Genomic DNA, 18,823 nt, shown 5'->3' on the forward strand with positions numbered 1-18,823 from the left:
GCCGGCCGCTGCACGAGGCTGCGGAGGCCCGCGACGCGCGGATGCTGCGCGTGCTGCTGGAGGTGGGCGCCGACGTGGACCCGCGAGACACCGGGGGCCGCACGCCGCTGCAGCTGCTGTGCGCGCAGGCGCACCCGGCGAGCGAAGACGAGCGCGCCGCCGTGGGGGCGGCCGAGGTGCTGCTGGCGGGCGGGGCGGGGGTGGCGGCCGCCCTCAGCCGCGCCGGCGCCGCCCCGCTGCACGACGCCGCCGCCAAGGGCTGCGCGCCGCTGCTGCGCTGCCTCCTCACCAGGGGTGAGCCGCCCGCTCGCGAACCGAAGTGTTTGGTCGTCTGCATCACTCGACTGGGTCAAACCTACACCTGCCAAAAAGTCCGTGGATAGTGCCTGGCGAAGAGCGTGTAGTAGCAGTAATATCAATTTCCATTCCTATTCCACCCACGTTCTGAGCGAGGGAAAATGAATATCTATACTACCTAACAGGGTCAGATGTCAACGTAACCCTGTATACGCACACACCGTCAGTGTGTAAATGATAAGAGTTGCAGTTGCCTGCGACAGGTACAGTAGCCACCAGAGTGCTGGAGACTAAAAGCAGCAGCACCGGGAAATACTTGTCGCACATGTTGGGTACCATTAACACCACATCACAAATTACTGCATTTGGAGTGGTGTCTAGATCAGAGAGCACCGGTCGCAGATGAATATCGACACACTGTGTTGAGTGACGAATCGTAGTTCCTAGGTTTCCTGGACGAAAATTGATGGTGAGTATAAGGATTATATATTGATAAGTGCAGGTTGTAGACTTACGGCTGACAACAAATGGAAATTTGGGTCCGGCCACGTTTTATGCTCAGATAGCCTAATTGCAAAGCAACCACTTGTGATAAGCGGGACATCTGAGTTCCACGAGTCATGCTCAGATAGCCTAATGGTAAAGCAACCACTCGTGATAAGTGGGATATCTGGGTTCCACGAATCATTCTCAGATAGCCTAATGGTAAAGCAACCACTCGTGATAAGCAGGATATCTGGGTTCCACGAGTCATGCTCAGATAGCCTAATGGCAAAGCGACCACTCGTGATAAGCAGGATATCTGGGTTCCACGAGTCATGCTCAGATAGCCTAATGGTAAAGCGACCACTCGTGATAAGTGGGACATCTGAGTTCCACGAGTCATTCTCAGATAGCCTAATGGTAAAGCGACCACTCGTGATAAGTGGGATATCTGGGTTAGAGTCCCAGTCCGGCACATGTTCATTGTTATCATTCCATGATACAGCTGATGGTTATTCATACCAGCTCTCAGATGCAAAATCTGTCCCAGTGCTAGTACCCAGGATATCAAGGGTCAGTCATGGCAGTTGTAGGCTAGAGTGCCTCTGGAGAGGATATAACAGACTTTATGATACTGCTCCCAACTGAATCAGTACATGCATACAAGCCAGAGGGGATCATTCTGATGAGTGGGCTCATACTGCCACATCCTTTGCAAAAATGACTCGATTTTGTAAACACTAAAACAGAGGAGGAGGAGGAGATTAGTGTTTAATGTCCTGTCAACATCGAGGTCATTACAGACAGAGCACAAGCTCGGATTAGCGAACTATAGTGAAGGAAATCGGCTGTGCCCTTTCAAAGGAAACATCCTGGCATTTGCCTGAAGTGATCTAGGGAAATCATGGAAAACCTAAATCGGGATGGCTGGATGCAGGATTGAACCAAAACAAAATCACATCCCATCTCAAACCATAAAGTTTCCTTTCATCTCACATTCCCCTTCTGGATGCTTCCCTTTCTTTGTCAGTCAGTGGATATACCTCTGTATGCATCCCAATTTCCCATATTTGTACTCATGATACCTATGCGAAATTTATGCTGGTGGCAATACATTGGTCACTCAGTCATCTTCAAACACAGTTGTTACAATTTCACTCTGCAGGATGCCACGAGAACTAGGTCACATTTCTTCCAAGCATTTCCATTTATGTACCTCATGTGTGTGTGTTAAACTTTCGTATGGGCTAAACTGACCTGTTAATCTTTCCAAATATCCAAATCCTTTGAATTTATACTATGTCTTTACCACACCTACTGATTATTGAGCGCACTGGCTTCTAGTATGTGATTTCCTTTACAGATACATTGCACTTATACAGAAATCAGGCAACAGGACTAACACTGTCTGATTTGCTGAAGGAAGGAAGGAATGAAATATGGATGATTACAGCTTAGTATCTTGTTGGGGTTGTAGTGTGTCCAAGGGAAAACTGGAGGTGCTTCCTGACCAAGGCTCAGAGCCATAGGTCAGGAACGCCAGTCTCAATTGCACAGTGGCGACAGGCAAGCATCCTTCCCAGTTATCATCTACAAAGAAAAGACCTCTGCTGTTTTTGCCTGTGAGATCAGCCATAATTCACAATAGATGTATTTGAAATTGTGAGTCATTGATAATTTGATCTGTCTTCAGAATTAATCAACAATGTTGAAAGAATACAGCATACTTTCGCTGAAGGCGTGTTCGTCATTCAGTTGCTGGAAATAGTGAGACACTCTCTTACATCATCCTGCCTTGAGACAAAGTGAAGAAGAACAGTAAAAGGTAACATAGACCATATCAAACAGACAAACCCGCCATGCAGTGGTGTTACAGTCAAGTCGTCATACGCACATATGAAAAGGAAACGCTGCACAATAGTTTCTCGATCGTGTAGGGTCCAACTAACATGCTCATGAGCCCAGGAGAGGCACTGCAGGTGATGTCGCGCTGTTAGCAAAGGCACTTGCGTCAGTCATCTGCTGCCATAGCTCATTAAGCCAGATTTCGCCACACTAGCCCAACACATATGATCATCATACATCTCACATTGATTTCTGTTGTTATTTCGTACAGTGTTGCTTCTCTGTTAGGAGTGACAACTCTACACAAACGCTGCTGCTCTCGGTCATTAAGTGAAGGCCATTGGCCACTGCGCTGTCTGTAGTGAGAGGCTGTGCCTTAAATTTGGTATCTCACCACACACTTGGCATTGTGGATTTCTTTTAGTTCCCCTATGCAGTCAGAATCACGTCAGAAACCTTTTCACATGAATCACCGAGTACAAATGACAACTCTGCCAATGCACTCTCCTTTTATACCTGGTGTACACAATACTACCTCCTCCTGTATATGTACATATTGCCTAGCCCATGAATTTTGTCACTTCAGTGCAGATCTTGCTGCAGATGTGGCAGATATAGAAATACTTTTTTTTCTTACCAGGGCATGGAGTGACGCCGGAGACAATGGTGTTCCCAAACAAGAAGGGCCAGACGGCGCTGCACGTGGCAGCGGCCAGCAACCGCACGGAGGCGCTGCAGGCGCTGCTGGAGCTGGGGGCGGACCCTGAGGCCGCAGCCCACCCACCGGACAAGACGGGAGCCACGCCGCTGCACATCGCTGCCAGTAAGGGCTGCCTGGCCTCACTACATAACTAACTGCACCAAAACGAATGCTGCCTTACTTACACTGTGTCTGCTTCTCGATACCATTACACAAAACGAAATTCGTGTTTTGTACAGATCCTTCCTTAGGCGTACCATAAGTCCAGAAATAGCCCAGACAGTCGTGAAATTTTAGTGCTGTCTGCGGTAATGTCTGAGGTTTCAAAAATGTCCAGGGTTTTAGGATGTAATGAATGGCGAGCATTTCCTCAGTTTTAGACCTATACTATGTGATCAAAAGTATCCGGACACCTGTCTGAAAAAGACTTACAAGTTCGTGGCGCCCTCCATCGGTAATGCTGGATGACATCGGTAATGCCTTGATGACAGCTTCCACTCTCGCAGGCATACGTTCAATCTGGTGCTGGAAAGTTTCTTGAGGAATGGCAGCCAATTCTTCACAGAGTGGTACACTGAGGAGAGGTATCGATGTTGGTCAGTGCGGCCTAGCACAAAGTCGGCAATCCAAAACATCCCAAAGGTGTTCTATAGGATACAGGCAGCACCCCCTGTAAAAGGGGTGCTGATACAGGTCAGGACTCTGTGCAAGGATGTTATTGTCATGTAACCACTTCGCCACATGCTGTGAATTATCAACAGTTGCTTGATCATGTTGAAAGATGCAATCGTCATCCCTGAATGCTCTTCAACATTAGGAAACAAGAAGGAGCTTAAAACATCAGTGTAGGCCAGTGCTGTTATAGTGCCACACAAAACAACAAGGGGTGCTAGCCCCCTCTATGAAAATCATGGCCACACAATAACACCACTGCTTCCGAATTTTACTGTTGGTACTACCCATGCTGGCAGATTACGTTCAGCAGGTATTCGCCATACCAACACCATGCCATCGGATCACCACATTGAGTTCTGTGATTCGTCACTCCACACGACGTTTTTCCACTGTTTAATCGTCCAATGTTCACACTCCTTACACCAAGCGAAGCGTCATTTGGCATTCACCGGCATGATGTGTGGTTTATGAGCAGCCGCTCCACCATGAAATCCAAGTTTTCTCACCTCCCACTTAAATTTCATAGTACTTGTAGTGGATCCTGATGATGTTTGGAATTCCTTTGTGATGGTTTGGATAGATGTCTGCCTATTACACATTACAACCCTCTACAACTGTTGACTATCTCAGTCAGTCAACAGATGAGGTCAGCCTGTACGCTTTTGTGATGTACGTGTCCCTTCACACCCCCACTTCACTATCACATAGGAAACAGTGGACCTAAGGATGTTTAGGAGTGTGGAAATCTCGCGTACAGACATATGACACAAGTGACGAAGTCCGTGAGTTCCGCAGAGCACCCCATTCTGCTCTCTCACGATGTCTAATGACTACTGAAGTCGCTGATATGGAGTACCTGACAGTAGATGGCAGCACAATGCACCTAATATGAAAACTGTATGTTTTTGGGGGTTTCCGGATACTTTTGATCACATAGTGTATATGTTTGGCATCACATCTTTTAAAACTCTCTAAAGCCACCCATCTCAGCTAATCTTGGAGCAAGGACTGAAAACAGGGTAGTGTGGCTACCCCTTCCGCCACTACTTTTCACTTCTTGTTAGTCATTTTGCAAAAAAAAAAAAAAAAGAAAAACATGGACAATGTGTTTATATTGTATATGAATGCATAGTTTCGTGATGATAAAATTTTCTCAGGCTTCCAGCCACGTCCAGTGGTTTAAAATCCGAAAGATTTCGGCCGAGCTTTCGGCCACTGTCAAGTGGATTTTAAATCACTGGACAAGGCCGAAAGCCCGAGAAAATTTTATCACTGTGTTTATGTTATGTTGTTTTCATGTTGGAAGTAAGTTTTCTACACATTTTTCATCGTTTCGTCTCTGTTCGTTTCTTGTCTCATCGTTTAGCAAAGGGTAAAAGAAAGTGTGTATTTAATGTTGAACAATGGCAGGATTACAAAATTTTGAAATTTTGTGATGATAGTAACAATGAACATGTTTATTACACACTCTCTACTGAAGAATTTCACAGGCCAACGAAAATTTTTTTTTGAAAAACTTTTTATATTTTGATAGCTGATCTTTATAGATTTTTATGAGCTGAATCCAAATCTAGCCTCAATTTGTTATATCACCCATAGTTTTAAAGCAATATGCTTTTTATTATATATTATAAAAATCTTATGCTATACAGTAAACAGGGAAATTAATGAAACGCTTTGTTACAAAATCGCTTTTTTACAATATAAGCATGGTTTGTATTTACAGTAAGCTACATAAGACAATGATATGTGTTAATACAGGTTTCACTTATCAGCTGGAATTGGTTTGTATTTTCTTTCTCTTTTTCCTTTGAAGCTTCTTATGTAGCTTTTTCTATGATGAGTCGCTTGCTGAACTTCTCAGTGAAGTGACCAACAGCATTCCCCCATAATGTTGGTGTTCCAGCGGCCTTGGTAGCGTTTTTGCATCACTTTAATGTCCTGGTGAAAATGCTCTCATTGCTCCTCACTTACATCTCCCATATTGTCCGGGAAGTAATCAAGGTGATTGCTCAAAAAGTGAACTTTCAGGTTCATTAAAAGTCCTAAAGTTTTAAACTTCTTTAACACTGTAGCTATAATAGAAACATATCATGGGTCTTTTTCATGTCCTAAGAACTTTGTGAGCCGGCCAAAGTGGCCGAGCAGTTTTAGGCGCTACAGTCTGGAACCGAGCAACCGCTACGGTCACAGGTTCAAATCCTGCCTCGGGCATGGATGTGTGTGATGTCCTTAGGTTCATTAGGTTTAAGTAGTTTTAAGTTCTAGGGGACCGATGACCTGAGAAGTTAAGTCCCATAGTGCTCAGAGCCATTTGAACCAAGAACTTTGTGATGACTTACTTGAACGATACCCATGCTTATTCTCATTTAAGGTCATTGTGTATTCAAAGTTAACATCAAAAATTAATTTTCTAATGTCAAGTCCGACAAAGACGACTTCTTTTAGTTTAGCTTCTGAAAGGTGTGGAAACTTTTGGCAGAAATACTTAAAACATGGTCCATCTTTAGGCAAAGCCCTTACAAACTGTTTCATTATGCCTAACTTTATATGTAGAGGTGGTAGGAGTACGTTTTTTGGATCTACAAGGTTTTTGCATAGAATGCTCTTCTCACCAGGTTTTAAAGACTCCCTCACAGGCCAGTTCGTTCTGCACCTGTGTTGATCCCTAGCCCTACTGTCCTGTTTACACAAGAAACATGGAAATTTGGTAAAATCACCTTGCTGCCGAAGGAGCATGCATGTTACTTTCAGAACGCCACATATCGCCCAACCATGAGCAGAATAACCTATTTTATTTAGCACTATTTGTAGGGTTTCATAGCTTTCTTTCATATGTACAAAATGTCCAACAGGTATAGATGCATACATGTTACCATTGTGTAGTAAAACAGCCTTTAAACTAGTTTTGGATGACTCAATAAACATCTAGTCTTCCTTTTTGTATTCAATACCAAACTCATTCATCAGACTGGGAATGTCTGAGCAGTACACTAAATCACCTTCTTGTTGAAAAAACTTGGAAAATTGCTGCTCTCTCTTTCTATACATGTATATGCTGGTTCCAACTGCCAATTAGTTCTATTCTTTTAATCGAGAACCAAGCAATTCCGCTTTTTCTTTCGTTAAGCCTAGATCCCGAACCAAATTGTTAAGCTCAGTCTGAGTAAACAATCTGGTCTCTAGACTTTCTGTATTACAATGGGAATCATCATCATCTGTTTCATCTATATCACATTGTACATCAGAAAATACTTCTGTTGGAATAGAATTTGAATCATGTGGTGGTTCAGGAACCGGCAAATCTACACCATGCACTACTGATCAGATGGCGGATGGAAGGTTAGGGTAGCTTATTAACTTCTTGTTTTTCGAATTATGACCAGTAATATCAACACTGCAAAAGTAGCAATCATCAGAATAATTTCTTGGCTCCCTCCATATCATAGGAACAGCAAATCTAAAGGCTTTTTTCTCCTTTTTGGACCATTTTCTTAGATCTTCAACACACACATAATATACCTTATACGGCACCCAAGATTTATCTTGATCACCAAGTTTAGATCAAAGGTATGATAGATAAACTTTTTTAACAAAGTCTGTAATGTTTCTTTGGTGTTTTTTAATCACAAATTCACCACAAATATAACAAAAACTGTCAGCAGAGTTTTTACAACCACGATTAGACATCGTACTGAGCACATGTGTAGGAAATGGGAAAGTGAGGTTAGGTTGACAGTAAACGAAACACTATCTGTTAACACAAAAATAGAATCGAACTTTTTAAGCCAGCAAATGTTTTTCAGCAGTGCTACCAACGTCATCTACGTTCATTACACCTCTTTTTTAAATTATTTTAACTATATAAAAGCTATTAATATCTTTAAAAACCGCTCAATTTCATAAATTTAACTGTAAAATGTAAAGAAATGGTGGGTTATAGTTTTGTAACTATCATATTTGGATTTACCACCCTAAAAACATAAGAATAAGGTATTTTCAGCAAAAAAGTTTTTCCATCGTTGGCCTGTGTTTTCTGTTGCACGTAAAGGAAAGGGTGATATTAAGAATGACATGAAAACAGCTACACTCAGGAGTGCTGTTAACGCTACAGCCTCACCAAATTTGGTAGATTTTGTAAGCTGAAAATGGCTATAACAGTTTTGATAAAAGTAATATGTTTGAGAGACTAAATTTATGAACTGAAATTGTCTGGTCTGATTTGGAAGAGAGTTCACACACTGTTATTGAAACTATAAAGAATTCCATAAATACTGATGACCTATTTGATGAATGTGTCATTCCTGGACCAGGTTATTCATAACAGAAGGATAGATTGTGGTTCAAGTACTGAAGAAGCACCAGATACTATTGAATAGAACTGGAAAGAATTTTTTAACGTTTTTCAAAACGCTACTATTTCTTGTTGCAATATTCTTAAAATTATCGACTTTGTGTTGCCCTTGCCTGAGATGTCTGCTCCGGCTTAGAGAGGTTTTTTTTTTTCATATAAACCTTTAATCAGCAGAAAGGGATAGGCTCTCATTACCTGCTAAATGTTAAAATGAATACAGTACTTTCTTATTCTGGATTCTATTAGGTGTTTCAAACAAACAAAAGATATTTGAAGAATGTTATGTCTAATGAGAAATATAATTGAGTGAATAAAGTTTAATGTTTCAGTAAACTATCCTGGCGTGGAACCAAAAAATATGGTAATAAGTCTTGAGTTGAACTGAAATAAATATAGGAAACCTAACTTCACTGTCTCTAAACCACATCACCCACAACCGTCAGATATGTAAAACGAGAAGACAGTTAATGTCTGTAGCTCGTAGCAAAGCTCTTCCTGTCACATAGTATGGGTAGAGGGTATACTTGACAATTGGAATAAACTAGTTATTGGTTCGTTTTACTCGCCCCCTGATTCAGATGATACACTTCCTCAAAATAAAAGAAAAAAAAAACCTTGAGTCTCGTTTCAAATAGGTATCACACTCATACAGTTGCAGCTGGTGGTGACTTCAATCTACCCTTGACATGTCGACTACAACACGCTTTTTAAGTCTGTGGTTGGCATAAAAACATCGTTTGAAATTGTACTAAATGGTTTATCTGAAAATTATTTTGGTCAATTAGTTCAGGAGGCCAGTCGAAGTCGCGTCGACTGTGTAGGCATGTGCATTGTCAGGCATCGACCAGACTGCCTTCGTTAATGTTCCCCTTCCTTCTTTCTGTACGGCCCTCCGTTTTTTATAGGGTGTCACAGTACCATGGTGATTTAACAGTTTCACCCTGAGGCAAAATTCAACGAGGAGAATCACTGCCCTGAAAAAAAGAGGCGACGATTTTTCAGGTTGAAACAGCAGCAACATTTGTCCTGCCAGCTTTGAACTCACGACACCACTTGTACTCGTTAGTACTATTCCTCACACCACACACACACAAACAGTCACGATTTCGCTAAAAGTCTGCAACGGCGCTTTTTCCTTTGCAAGAAGAGACCTGATTATGCTCCTCACCTCGCATCTGATGAGATCCAGAGTCACTCGTCTCTATATGGCACTAAACAAGAGTTTTCAGCCGACTGAGACAACAGCTATACCCAACATCTTATCCTTGAAGGCAGTGCTGCCATCTTTGTCGAAGACAGAAAAGAATCTTTGTGCGTCAGAGGCTCTACACTACTCTCACTTTCTGCCCACGGCCCGTACAGTAAGTAACCCTCCTAAACCGTCAACAGCAAGAGCTTTGAATCTTTTCTTTCAGTGCCCTGTATCTGTGCTCAACGAAAGTGCGGTATACTGTCGTCAGTCTTCATACGTCTGACTCAGACGTTTCCTCTACTGTTGGTGGCTGACATGGGTAGTGGCAAAGCACACACGCAGTTGGACGACATTTATCTTCCTCAGCGGGAGCAAAATTTACTTCATCTGAAAACGACAGATGACATTTGTACACGTCTCACAATGTAATGATACCTTATTCGTCATTCGTGATGTAACAAAAATAAAAATTATTCGTAAATTAATCGAAAGCGCTCGTGTAAATCGACTGCACCTAGATTGGCAACTGCGTTGCTCTTATTTCAGCGAACATGCTCTGGATAGTTCCCAGGCGTCAATTTGAGCTCAAAGATCTAGAATTCCCGGGACGAGCGAGAGAGCGGACAAGGGGCGCCAGGGCTCCAGTTCGAATATTCGGCAATCCGGCAACAGATCACTGCTGGAAGAGTAACTGTGTCTCACCCGAAGTCAGAAACTTCTTTTTTTTTTAACTAGAGTAGTTAATGAGTAACGCGAATGAGATTGTTTGCGGAGCAAAAAGAAGAATAAATGACTCAATAAATAGCTGAAGGCTCACTGTGTCATTAACTCGCCAGCCTGAAGCCATATGAAGGGACTTGACTCACTTGGTGTGGACCAAAACAGTCGCTGTCCGGCCTCCAGAACTAAACGGCGCCAAATAAAATAAGCCTCAACAGAGCAAGCAAACTAGAGCAAAGTGAAAAAAAAACCTATAACCTTACTTAACATAACAGATTCAATACGGTTAAAAAAAAAGAAAACAAATCCAAAATTTAATCATAATAATGTGAAGAAAGATGTGAAATAAACGGGACACGCCTGGGTCTTCGAGAGTTTGAGGTGGGAGAAACAAAATAAACGACATTCTTGGTCCAATACAGGCATCGAAATAATAATAATAATAATTAAAGGAAAAAAATCAAAAGGTGAACACGAATAAACCACACAATTCGCTATCGTCACCTTCAATTAACGTATTTCGGTAAATTGAACTGTTTGACACCAGCAACCAATTACATCTACAAGAAATGGCTACGAATAAGTCAGTAACAAAAAAAAACTTGGAGCAAATGCTGGTGTCTAAAACTTCAATTGATCTAAGTCGCTAGAACGAAGTTCACGGTGCCAAGTCAGTGCGAAAACAGGTATCAAAGACTTAACTTGGCCAACATAGCGAGAACGAAGGCGTGAGTAATACCCAGATGGAAACCTCAACTTCTGGCTACAGTACAGATCCGTCTGTTACCACAACAAGTTTTCTTCCATTCTCATTCGTCAGCTACGTCAGCTGACAACCAAACTGTAACGTTTCAACCCAACCCAGACCTCTGACTACACTAAAGATCAGGCCTTCACCATATTCACATTTCCTACGTGCTTGTTCGTACATTTACGGGAATGGGTGCTATGGTTCAAATGGCTCTGAGCGCTATGCGACTTAGCTTCTCAAGTCATTAGTCGCCTAGAACTTAGAACTACTTAAACCTAACTAACCTAAGGACATCACACACATCCATGCCCGAGGCAGGAATAGAACCTGCGACCGTAGCGGTCGCTCGGCTCCGCACGGCCACAACGGCCGGCAAAAAATTGGTGCTACTTCCTTCGTTTTGTGCCACCCTCGAGAGAGGCTACTGTAGTGCCCATTTACTGTTGCCAACTTTCCTTTGGTCCAGACTAACACTTACGTTTAGCCAAAACGCCAGCACTCATTAACGAACAAAATACTGAAAGACAAAACAGAAAAAAAATCCGTCCCAACTTCACTAAACCACATCCCGTCTTCCAAAAATCATTCAGCCACCACTTAACACCTACCTCAACATAACAGACAAGTAAAATAAAATTAATACAAATCAGATCATACTGCTTTGAAATAAACAAGAATAAAAAAAAATCAAGCAGCAACTTTAGCCCCCTCAGTTGCAACAACTTAATTAATCATGGAGCACTTAATGGTGCTCGTCACATCACCTCCCACAGCATCTGTCAACGACCAACTGTTGAATTTTTTGTCATTTCCATGACAACCACTAAAAATTTCAACACGAGGCCTACGAGAAAGACAGGTGGTTAGCCATTTGCGTGCTGCAATTTGGAATGCCGAGGATCGTAAGTACCCTGGACTTTAAAACCTCCTTGCTACAGCGTTTGCTGCCAGGAACACTCTCAGCATGTAGCAGTCGAAGAAAACCCCCCTCCATTCAAGTAAACAACAACTGGCGTTCGTGCGTGGTGTCACTCAGTCACTGTTTGCGGGCTGCTACCAGCGGCTAGTTTCGTATCCTGCAGCCTCTGTGATTTCTGAACGCTGAAGGCAGACACAATGTCAAGAGCGATGCCAATCCAGCCTGTAACAGATGGCCATCTAATGTCAACCCAGAGTGCCAATCATAGCTTGTAGACATACACCGATAGGAAAAAATCCCAACACCGAAAAATTATTAATGTAGAGTAATGATGTATTTGTCTAGGCGACAGATTTAAGCGATTAACATTGCTAGATTTGTAACCTCCCCCTCACTTATCGACCTTAATGACAGTGAAAAATGAAACCGCGTGTACCTAATGGGAATTTTGGAAAAGCAATCGTCACCGAAGTTAACCTGTCGGTAAAGAGGGAGGAAAGGGTTACATCTAAATGAAAGGAAAAATGCAAGTGAAACTGGTGGAAATTAATTTTGAAATAGGGATAAAGTTAATAAAGAAAGTAAATGTGCGGCCGTTACGTTAACAATCAACTAGCGGTAATTAGATATTTGAGATTTGGGGGAAATTACGGTCGCCAGTCCTATGGACAATTACTATAATAACTGAAAAAGAAAGGTTATTACACATATAATTAGCACTAGAAGCGTGGCAACTGAAGGTTGACACGTGTAGTGTGAAAACTGAAAGTTTGTCAGAAGTAATAAATTTCGCTACACTTAATTTAGCAAAAGAATTAATGAAACCGGAAAATCGAAAGTTAATTTAGTGACTGAAGTTAATAGTGAGCTTTCTTTCTGAAGCACATCGAAATACAGTTAGTCTTGGACTACCTCAACAATCATTTCTAAAGCTACTTGAATCTACGCAATTTAGAAAGAAGAGATTTAACTTTGAACTTGAATTAAACGATTCTGAACAATTAACAATAGTAAAATTTAGTACGTACCAAGCTGAGCTGCAGTCACAGGTAAGCTAAAATAGGGTAACAAAACTCGCACTCTTAATTTGTGCTTGTGTAATCTAACTATTGTAGCCAGCTATGAATACTTAAATTGAACTTTGAAATTAAAGCAGTGAAATGGAATTATGCTGGCGTTTGAATTTCAACGACACTCGGGTTCATTTCGGAAAAGGAAGGGACCCTGCTTGGCAATGCAATTGGGACAATGAGCAACAAAGGTTCATGCTAAGTTGCTGTAATTTTGCGAGGCAAATGGAACAATTTGAAAAGCTGGAGTCTGCCATACAGTTCTGAAACTTTACGTGCTTTTAGTCTTCCTTGTTGGTTGATTGAAGGTTTGAAGCCGTCGATCGAGGAGGTGGCGACAGTCACTCATTGTCGGCCGTCGCTGTTGCAGTAGCTGGATATTGGCGCGCCTTCTTCTCGACACGGTCACCAGGCGAAACGGGCTCTTGATGTGCGCCAGCTAATGCTTCCCGTCCGCGACACCATGTCAGAAACTATCATCGCGAGTCGAGCGCAATTACTTGCTGCCAAACCCTGAAAGCGCGGCAACTCGCGGGAGCGTCACACAACACACCTGCTCCACTCGCTACTCCAGCCAGACTCCAACTGCTCTGCCCGCGCTCCACGCGGCAGAGTTAACACTACCAAAGATCCTACACACTTTGATTCTTCACACGACCTATCGATGTAATCGTTCGATAGCAGTTTTCCCTAGGCAAGACCCAGCGTAAAAATACAAATAATATTTACGAAACAAACCAATTATACATCGACATAAATGCATATATATATACACACAAATAGTAAAACAATTACAATATGTGAAGACACAGAAATGTCATATATTCAGGCAACAAAAATAAGGAAAACAAATTATAGTACAATAGATGGAAATCGGAGGATATACATTTCCGGCGTTACACGTGCCCCAAATTGTCTGAGGATGTTCGTGTAACGTAAACAGACTCAGAAAATGTCCAAAAAAAAAAGGAACAGCGGAAATGCATATGCTCAAAACATCAACAAAATTTAGCATTCGCCTAATTAACCATAAACCAATTTTTAGACGATAATAATTAAGTGGAGACACTCCTAATCTTATTCCACTTTGTCATCTTGGTCAAAATAAAACAGGTTGATAACATATTAAAATTCATAGAAAATGGTTTAGCTATTCTAAAAATCTAAATTCCTAGCAGTATCAAGAAATGGAATACTATTTACAAAATTAATCAGATTACGTGGTCATAGAAAACAGGTATATCAAAATACGCAAATTAATAATTAATTACATAGAATACGTATTTTATATAAACTTTTCATAATTAATATTCTCGTCATGAGTGTGCACTTAACGCTAAACAAGAAAATAATATACAGCAGATCGACAAAAATATAAATATTGACAACAGAATTCTTTCATATCAGCTGTCCGGGAAGAAAAAGAACTCCGCCTTCCGTACTCGCAAGTACAAAGAATGCCGACAGCGGCACAAGAGCCGACAGCGGCACAAGAGCCGACAGCGGTTCCGCCCCGCCAGTATTGTTGCGCCCGCCTGTGCGGCACGCTTGATCTCTCTCGCCCTTGTAACGGCATTTCCAGAACGTCCGTTTCACTGAATTCTTTCGGTAAAACTCACTCCCGAGTAATCTCAAAGAGTCCATAAACACTATCAACACTGTCCATCATCACACGCATGTACTAGCCTGAAACTTAAAACAGCGTCTAAGTACATCGGCAATGACTAGTAAATCACATATTTATGGAATCTTACAGCTATTTACAAAATCATATTTACATTCCTTAATCTACTGTGACTCAGCTGAAAACTTAAACTAGCAGCTTGGATTTTTCAGTTGATTAGATCATGATTAAATTGATTAAAATTAAATTGATTAATCAAAATTAATTACTTATTAATTACAACTTCTTGAATGACCTTGGTCAGTCAAAAGCATGGCAATCTAGCAAATCGTTAAATCTTACACTCTATTTTACATACTGTACAAATTACCCATTCTGTGGTATTAATCAATCCTAGGTTGGTACAATTTTAGGTCTACAATGTTCCGTATACCTAATAGTTTTCCAGAGCTTGGATACTCTAAGCAATAAGCATTTGTGTGAGGTATACCAATGACTTTATATGGTCCATTATAAACAAACTTAAATTTAGAGATTTCATTGTCTATCTCGCTCGATTTCTCATGAGCTTTTACAAGTACTAAGTCTCCGATTGCAAACTTAGCAAAACGCACTTTTAGCGTCATGACGACGTATGCGAGCATCGGCTTTTAGCTTCATTACTTCTCGCAAACGATCTTTTTTCACACAAATACTAATGTCAATCCGTGGAGGGAATTTGATTATCTCTTCCACTAAACTTTTACTTCTGTCATCCAACAGGATTTCCTCTGGAGAAAATCCCGTAGATTCATGTCTCAAGGTGTTCATAATTCTCTCGAATACTGCTACATATTTGCCCCATGCCCTATGGCTGTGATGGCAATAGGTACGGCAAAGTCGGCCTAGCTCGCGCATATACCTCTCAGCGGGATTCCCAGCCGGACAATAAGCTGAAATATGGATCACCTCGACCCCATTACTTACCATGCCTTCATTCCACAACTTAGAAGTAAATTGTGCCCCATTGTCTGATAGAATCGCCTTGGGCTTACCAATATGAACAAAATAATCGTTCACAAGCTTGCTATAGACCGCTTTGGCTGTAGCTTTTCTAATCGGGTATAGTTTGATGAACTTGGAAAAAGCTTCTAGCACTACTAAAATGTAGGCGAAGTTTCCTGATGACTTGGGCAAAGGTCCGTACAAGTCCACACACAGTAATTCAAAGGTGTCGTTAGGCCTTATACTTTGCATAGGACCACGACTCGTACAGTTGGTAACCTTCACCTTCTGACATAAATCGCAAGTTTTCACTCTGTCAGTAACGCGTTTTAACATGTTGTTAAAATGCGCTACTTCACTCAGCTTTTCCGTACATTTCTTTGGTCCACAGTGACCATACGCCAAATGGTAGTAGTCAATTATTTCCGTGACGTATTTGGTGGGCCAGCATACCCGCCAAATATTACTATCTTCACTCTTACATATGTACAAGATATGATCGTATATCTTGTAATACTTCCTTAATTTTTCTCCTTCTGGACTCCTTTCGTCATATCGGGTTTTCACCATATTTAAACAACCGTCCTCGTTCTGATGACGACGTAGATTCTTACAGATGTTCATTATTAATTTACGTCCCCCAACTTCTTTAAAATAGTATAATTTGACCACTCCATCTGACTCATCTTTCAATATCTCTTGATTAGACTCGGGCAAACGCGACAGCGCATCCGCTACGCAATTGTCGGTCCCTTTTACGTAACAGATGTCATAGTTAAATTGCTGTAAATACAGCGACCACCTAGTCAGTCTTTCGTGAAGTAGTTTACAATCCTTCAGATAAGTGAGCGCCTCATGGTGCGTATGAATAATCAATCACCTTACGGCCCCATAGGTATGCCTTGAACTTTTTGAATCCCCACACGATAGCGAGACACTCTTTCCCAGAAATCGTGTAGTTTCGCTCACTTTTTGATAAAGTTCGACTCGCGAACGCTATCGTCCGGTGTTCCTTATCCTCTCCTTTACCAACTTCTTGGAACAGTTCTACCCCCACCCCATAATTCGACGAATCCGTTCCCAGATGGAAGGGTAGCGATAAATCAGGATGAAATAGTATGTTAGATCTTAACAACTCGTCTTTTAATCTCTCGAAAGCGGCCTGACACCCGTCAGTCCACACAAACGGAACGTTTTTGCGTCAGAGGTTATTCAAATTTTCATCATTAAACACTTGTCCTTTTACAAATTTACGGTAAAATCCTGTTAGCCCTAGAAAACTTTTTAACTGTTTCCTAGACTTGGGTGGAGGACAATTCCTTATTGCCTCTAGTTTCTCTGGGTCCTTTGTAATACCAGCAGTGGTAATTACATGCCCTAAAAATTTCAGTTCCTGCTTCACAAATTCGCATTTCTTTAGCTTTAGAGTCATTCCGCCACGGCGCAATGCTCTAAAAACTTCATCTAACAGGTCACAATGGTCATGCCAAGTGGCATTGGCCAACAATAGGTCGTCAACATACACAGTTAATCTTGAACTCAAAGCCGGTCCTAGCACTTTATCTAGGGCCCTGATGAATACGGACACAGATATATTAAGTCCAAACGGCAGTACTCTATACTGATAACACCTGCCCGCAAACAAGAAGACGGTGTATGGCCTAGATTCTTCTTCGAGTTCTATTTGCCAGTAACTAGCCGTCAGATCGAGGCTAGTCATGAATTTAACGTCATGACAACGTTGCAAAATGTCCTCCATACTCTCTGGTCTGTCTGTTTCACGTTGAACGACCCTATTCAACGTGCGTGCGTCAATCACAATAGGCACATTACCATCCCATTTTGCTACAATGACCAAACCGTTATTATATGGACTCGTACTTCTTTCAATCACTCCCCATTCGATCATCTTATCTATCTCCCGTTGCCCTGCTTCCTTTTTGGACAGCGGTATAGCATACGGTCTCACGAAGAATGGTTCGTGCGGAATCACATGCAACTTGCATTTACGTATATCCTTCCACAAGTCCCGGTTTGTCCGAAAACACACTCTTATTCTTCATTATTACTTCATACAGGCCTCGTCTTTGTTCGTGTGTTATGTTTGACACACCGTCTACAATACTTTCCAATTCACTTTCTACACTATTGTCAATGCCGAGATTCCTCACATTACAGTAGTTCAAATTCATACCTACGTCAATAGCATCTGGCCAGTTAACAATGTGTATAGGCTGGTATTGCCTATGCACACCGTCTCCTGCCTCGTCAAAACCAACTACCATTGTTTTATCTAGTGACATACATGTCAAAGTTTTGCTTTCGGAGTTAATCACTGCACGGTACTTTAATAGCCAATCTAACCCGATAATTACTTCCGTAGTTAAGTCTGGCACGACGACAAACTCTTGTTCAAATCGTGCCCCACATATCTCGAAGTTGACAAAAATCTGTTTTGTGACCAGTTTACTGGCCTTCCCAGTAGCACCGATAATTTTCACTCCTGTTACTGGCATAACTACGATGCCAGGTCTGTCTTTCAGTAACTCAAATATTTTCCCAGATACAGCATTCAATTCTGCACCGGTGTCAATCAACACGTTTAGTTGTAGGTCGTGCATATTAACAGACACTACTATCTGTCTACACTTGTCCTCGACTGTTTCTTTATTTTCCCACAGTAAATCCTCGTCTATATCCAGGTCATTCCAGAAAAAACCATCCGGCTTTGATCCCGAATCCGGCTTATCTGGCGGCTTTTTCAGCCTCTGTTCACATACAGTTTTAATTTCAACACGTTTGTCCTGAGGCTTTGTCTGTAGCTTCGCCTCCAATACCGAAACCTTTTCCTGTAACTCGTCAACTAGCGAGTGTTGCTTTGCTATCAATTCACTAATTGTCACCTTCGTTGATTCCTCTTTAGCCAGATTGATCTCATCTGGCAATCTACCTAGAGAAATGTGCCCAGTAGTATCTGCAATTACTTCCTCTAGATCTGCGCAACCCACACTGTCATCGTCTGACCGTATAACGTCAGCTCTAACCTCATACACATTGTAATCTACGTGGTTTTCTACCAATCGTGTCCGGCTATCACTAAAATTTTCGCAATCTTTCTCCTTAATACTTTCGCAATGTTTAAACTGGAGCCCGCATCTCGTGGTCGTGCGGTAGCGTTCTCGCTTCCCACGCCCGGGTTCCCGGGTTCG

General features: G+C 41.8%; 1 protein-coding gene across 1 annotated transcript in view; it reads left to right on the forward strand.

Annotated features, from left to right (window-relative positions):
- The first annotated feature begins 229 nt into the window (after positions 1-229).
- LOC124795185 (serine/threonine-protein phosphatase 6 regulatory ankyrin repeat subunit A-like) overlaps positions 230-18,823 on the forward strand; it is a 68,489-nt gene continuing 49,895 nt past the window's right edge. Inside the window, exons 1-2 of the mRNA XM_047259085.1 lie at positions 230-294; positions 3,266-3,448. Coding sequence (XP_047115041.1) covers positions 3,289-3,448 — 160 coding nt within the window. The 5' untranslated portion in view covers positions 230-294; positions 3,266-3,288. The remainder of the gene's footprint in view (positions 295-3,265; positions 3,449-18,823) is intronic.

Source organism: Schistocerca piceifrons, chromosome 4 (genome assembly GCF_021461385.2).
Source record: "Schistocerca piceifrons isolate TAMUIC-IGC-003096 chromosome 4, iqSchPice1.1, whole genome shotgun sequence".
NCBI classification, from domain to species: Eukaryota; Metazoa; Arthropoda; class Insecta; order Orthoptera; family Acrididae; genus Schistocerca; species Schistocerca piceifrons.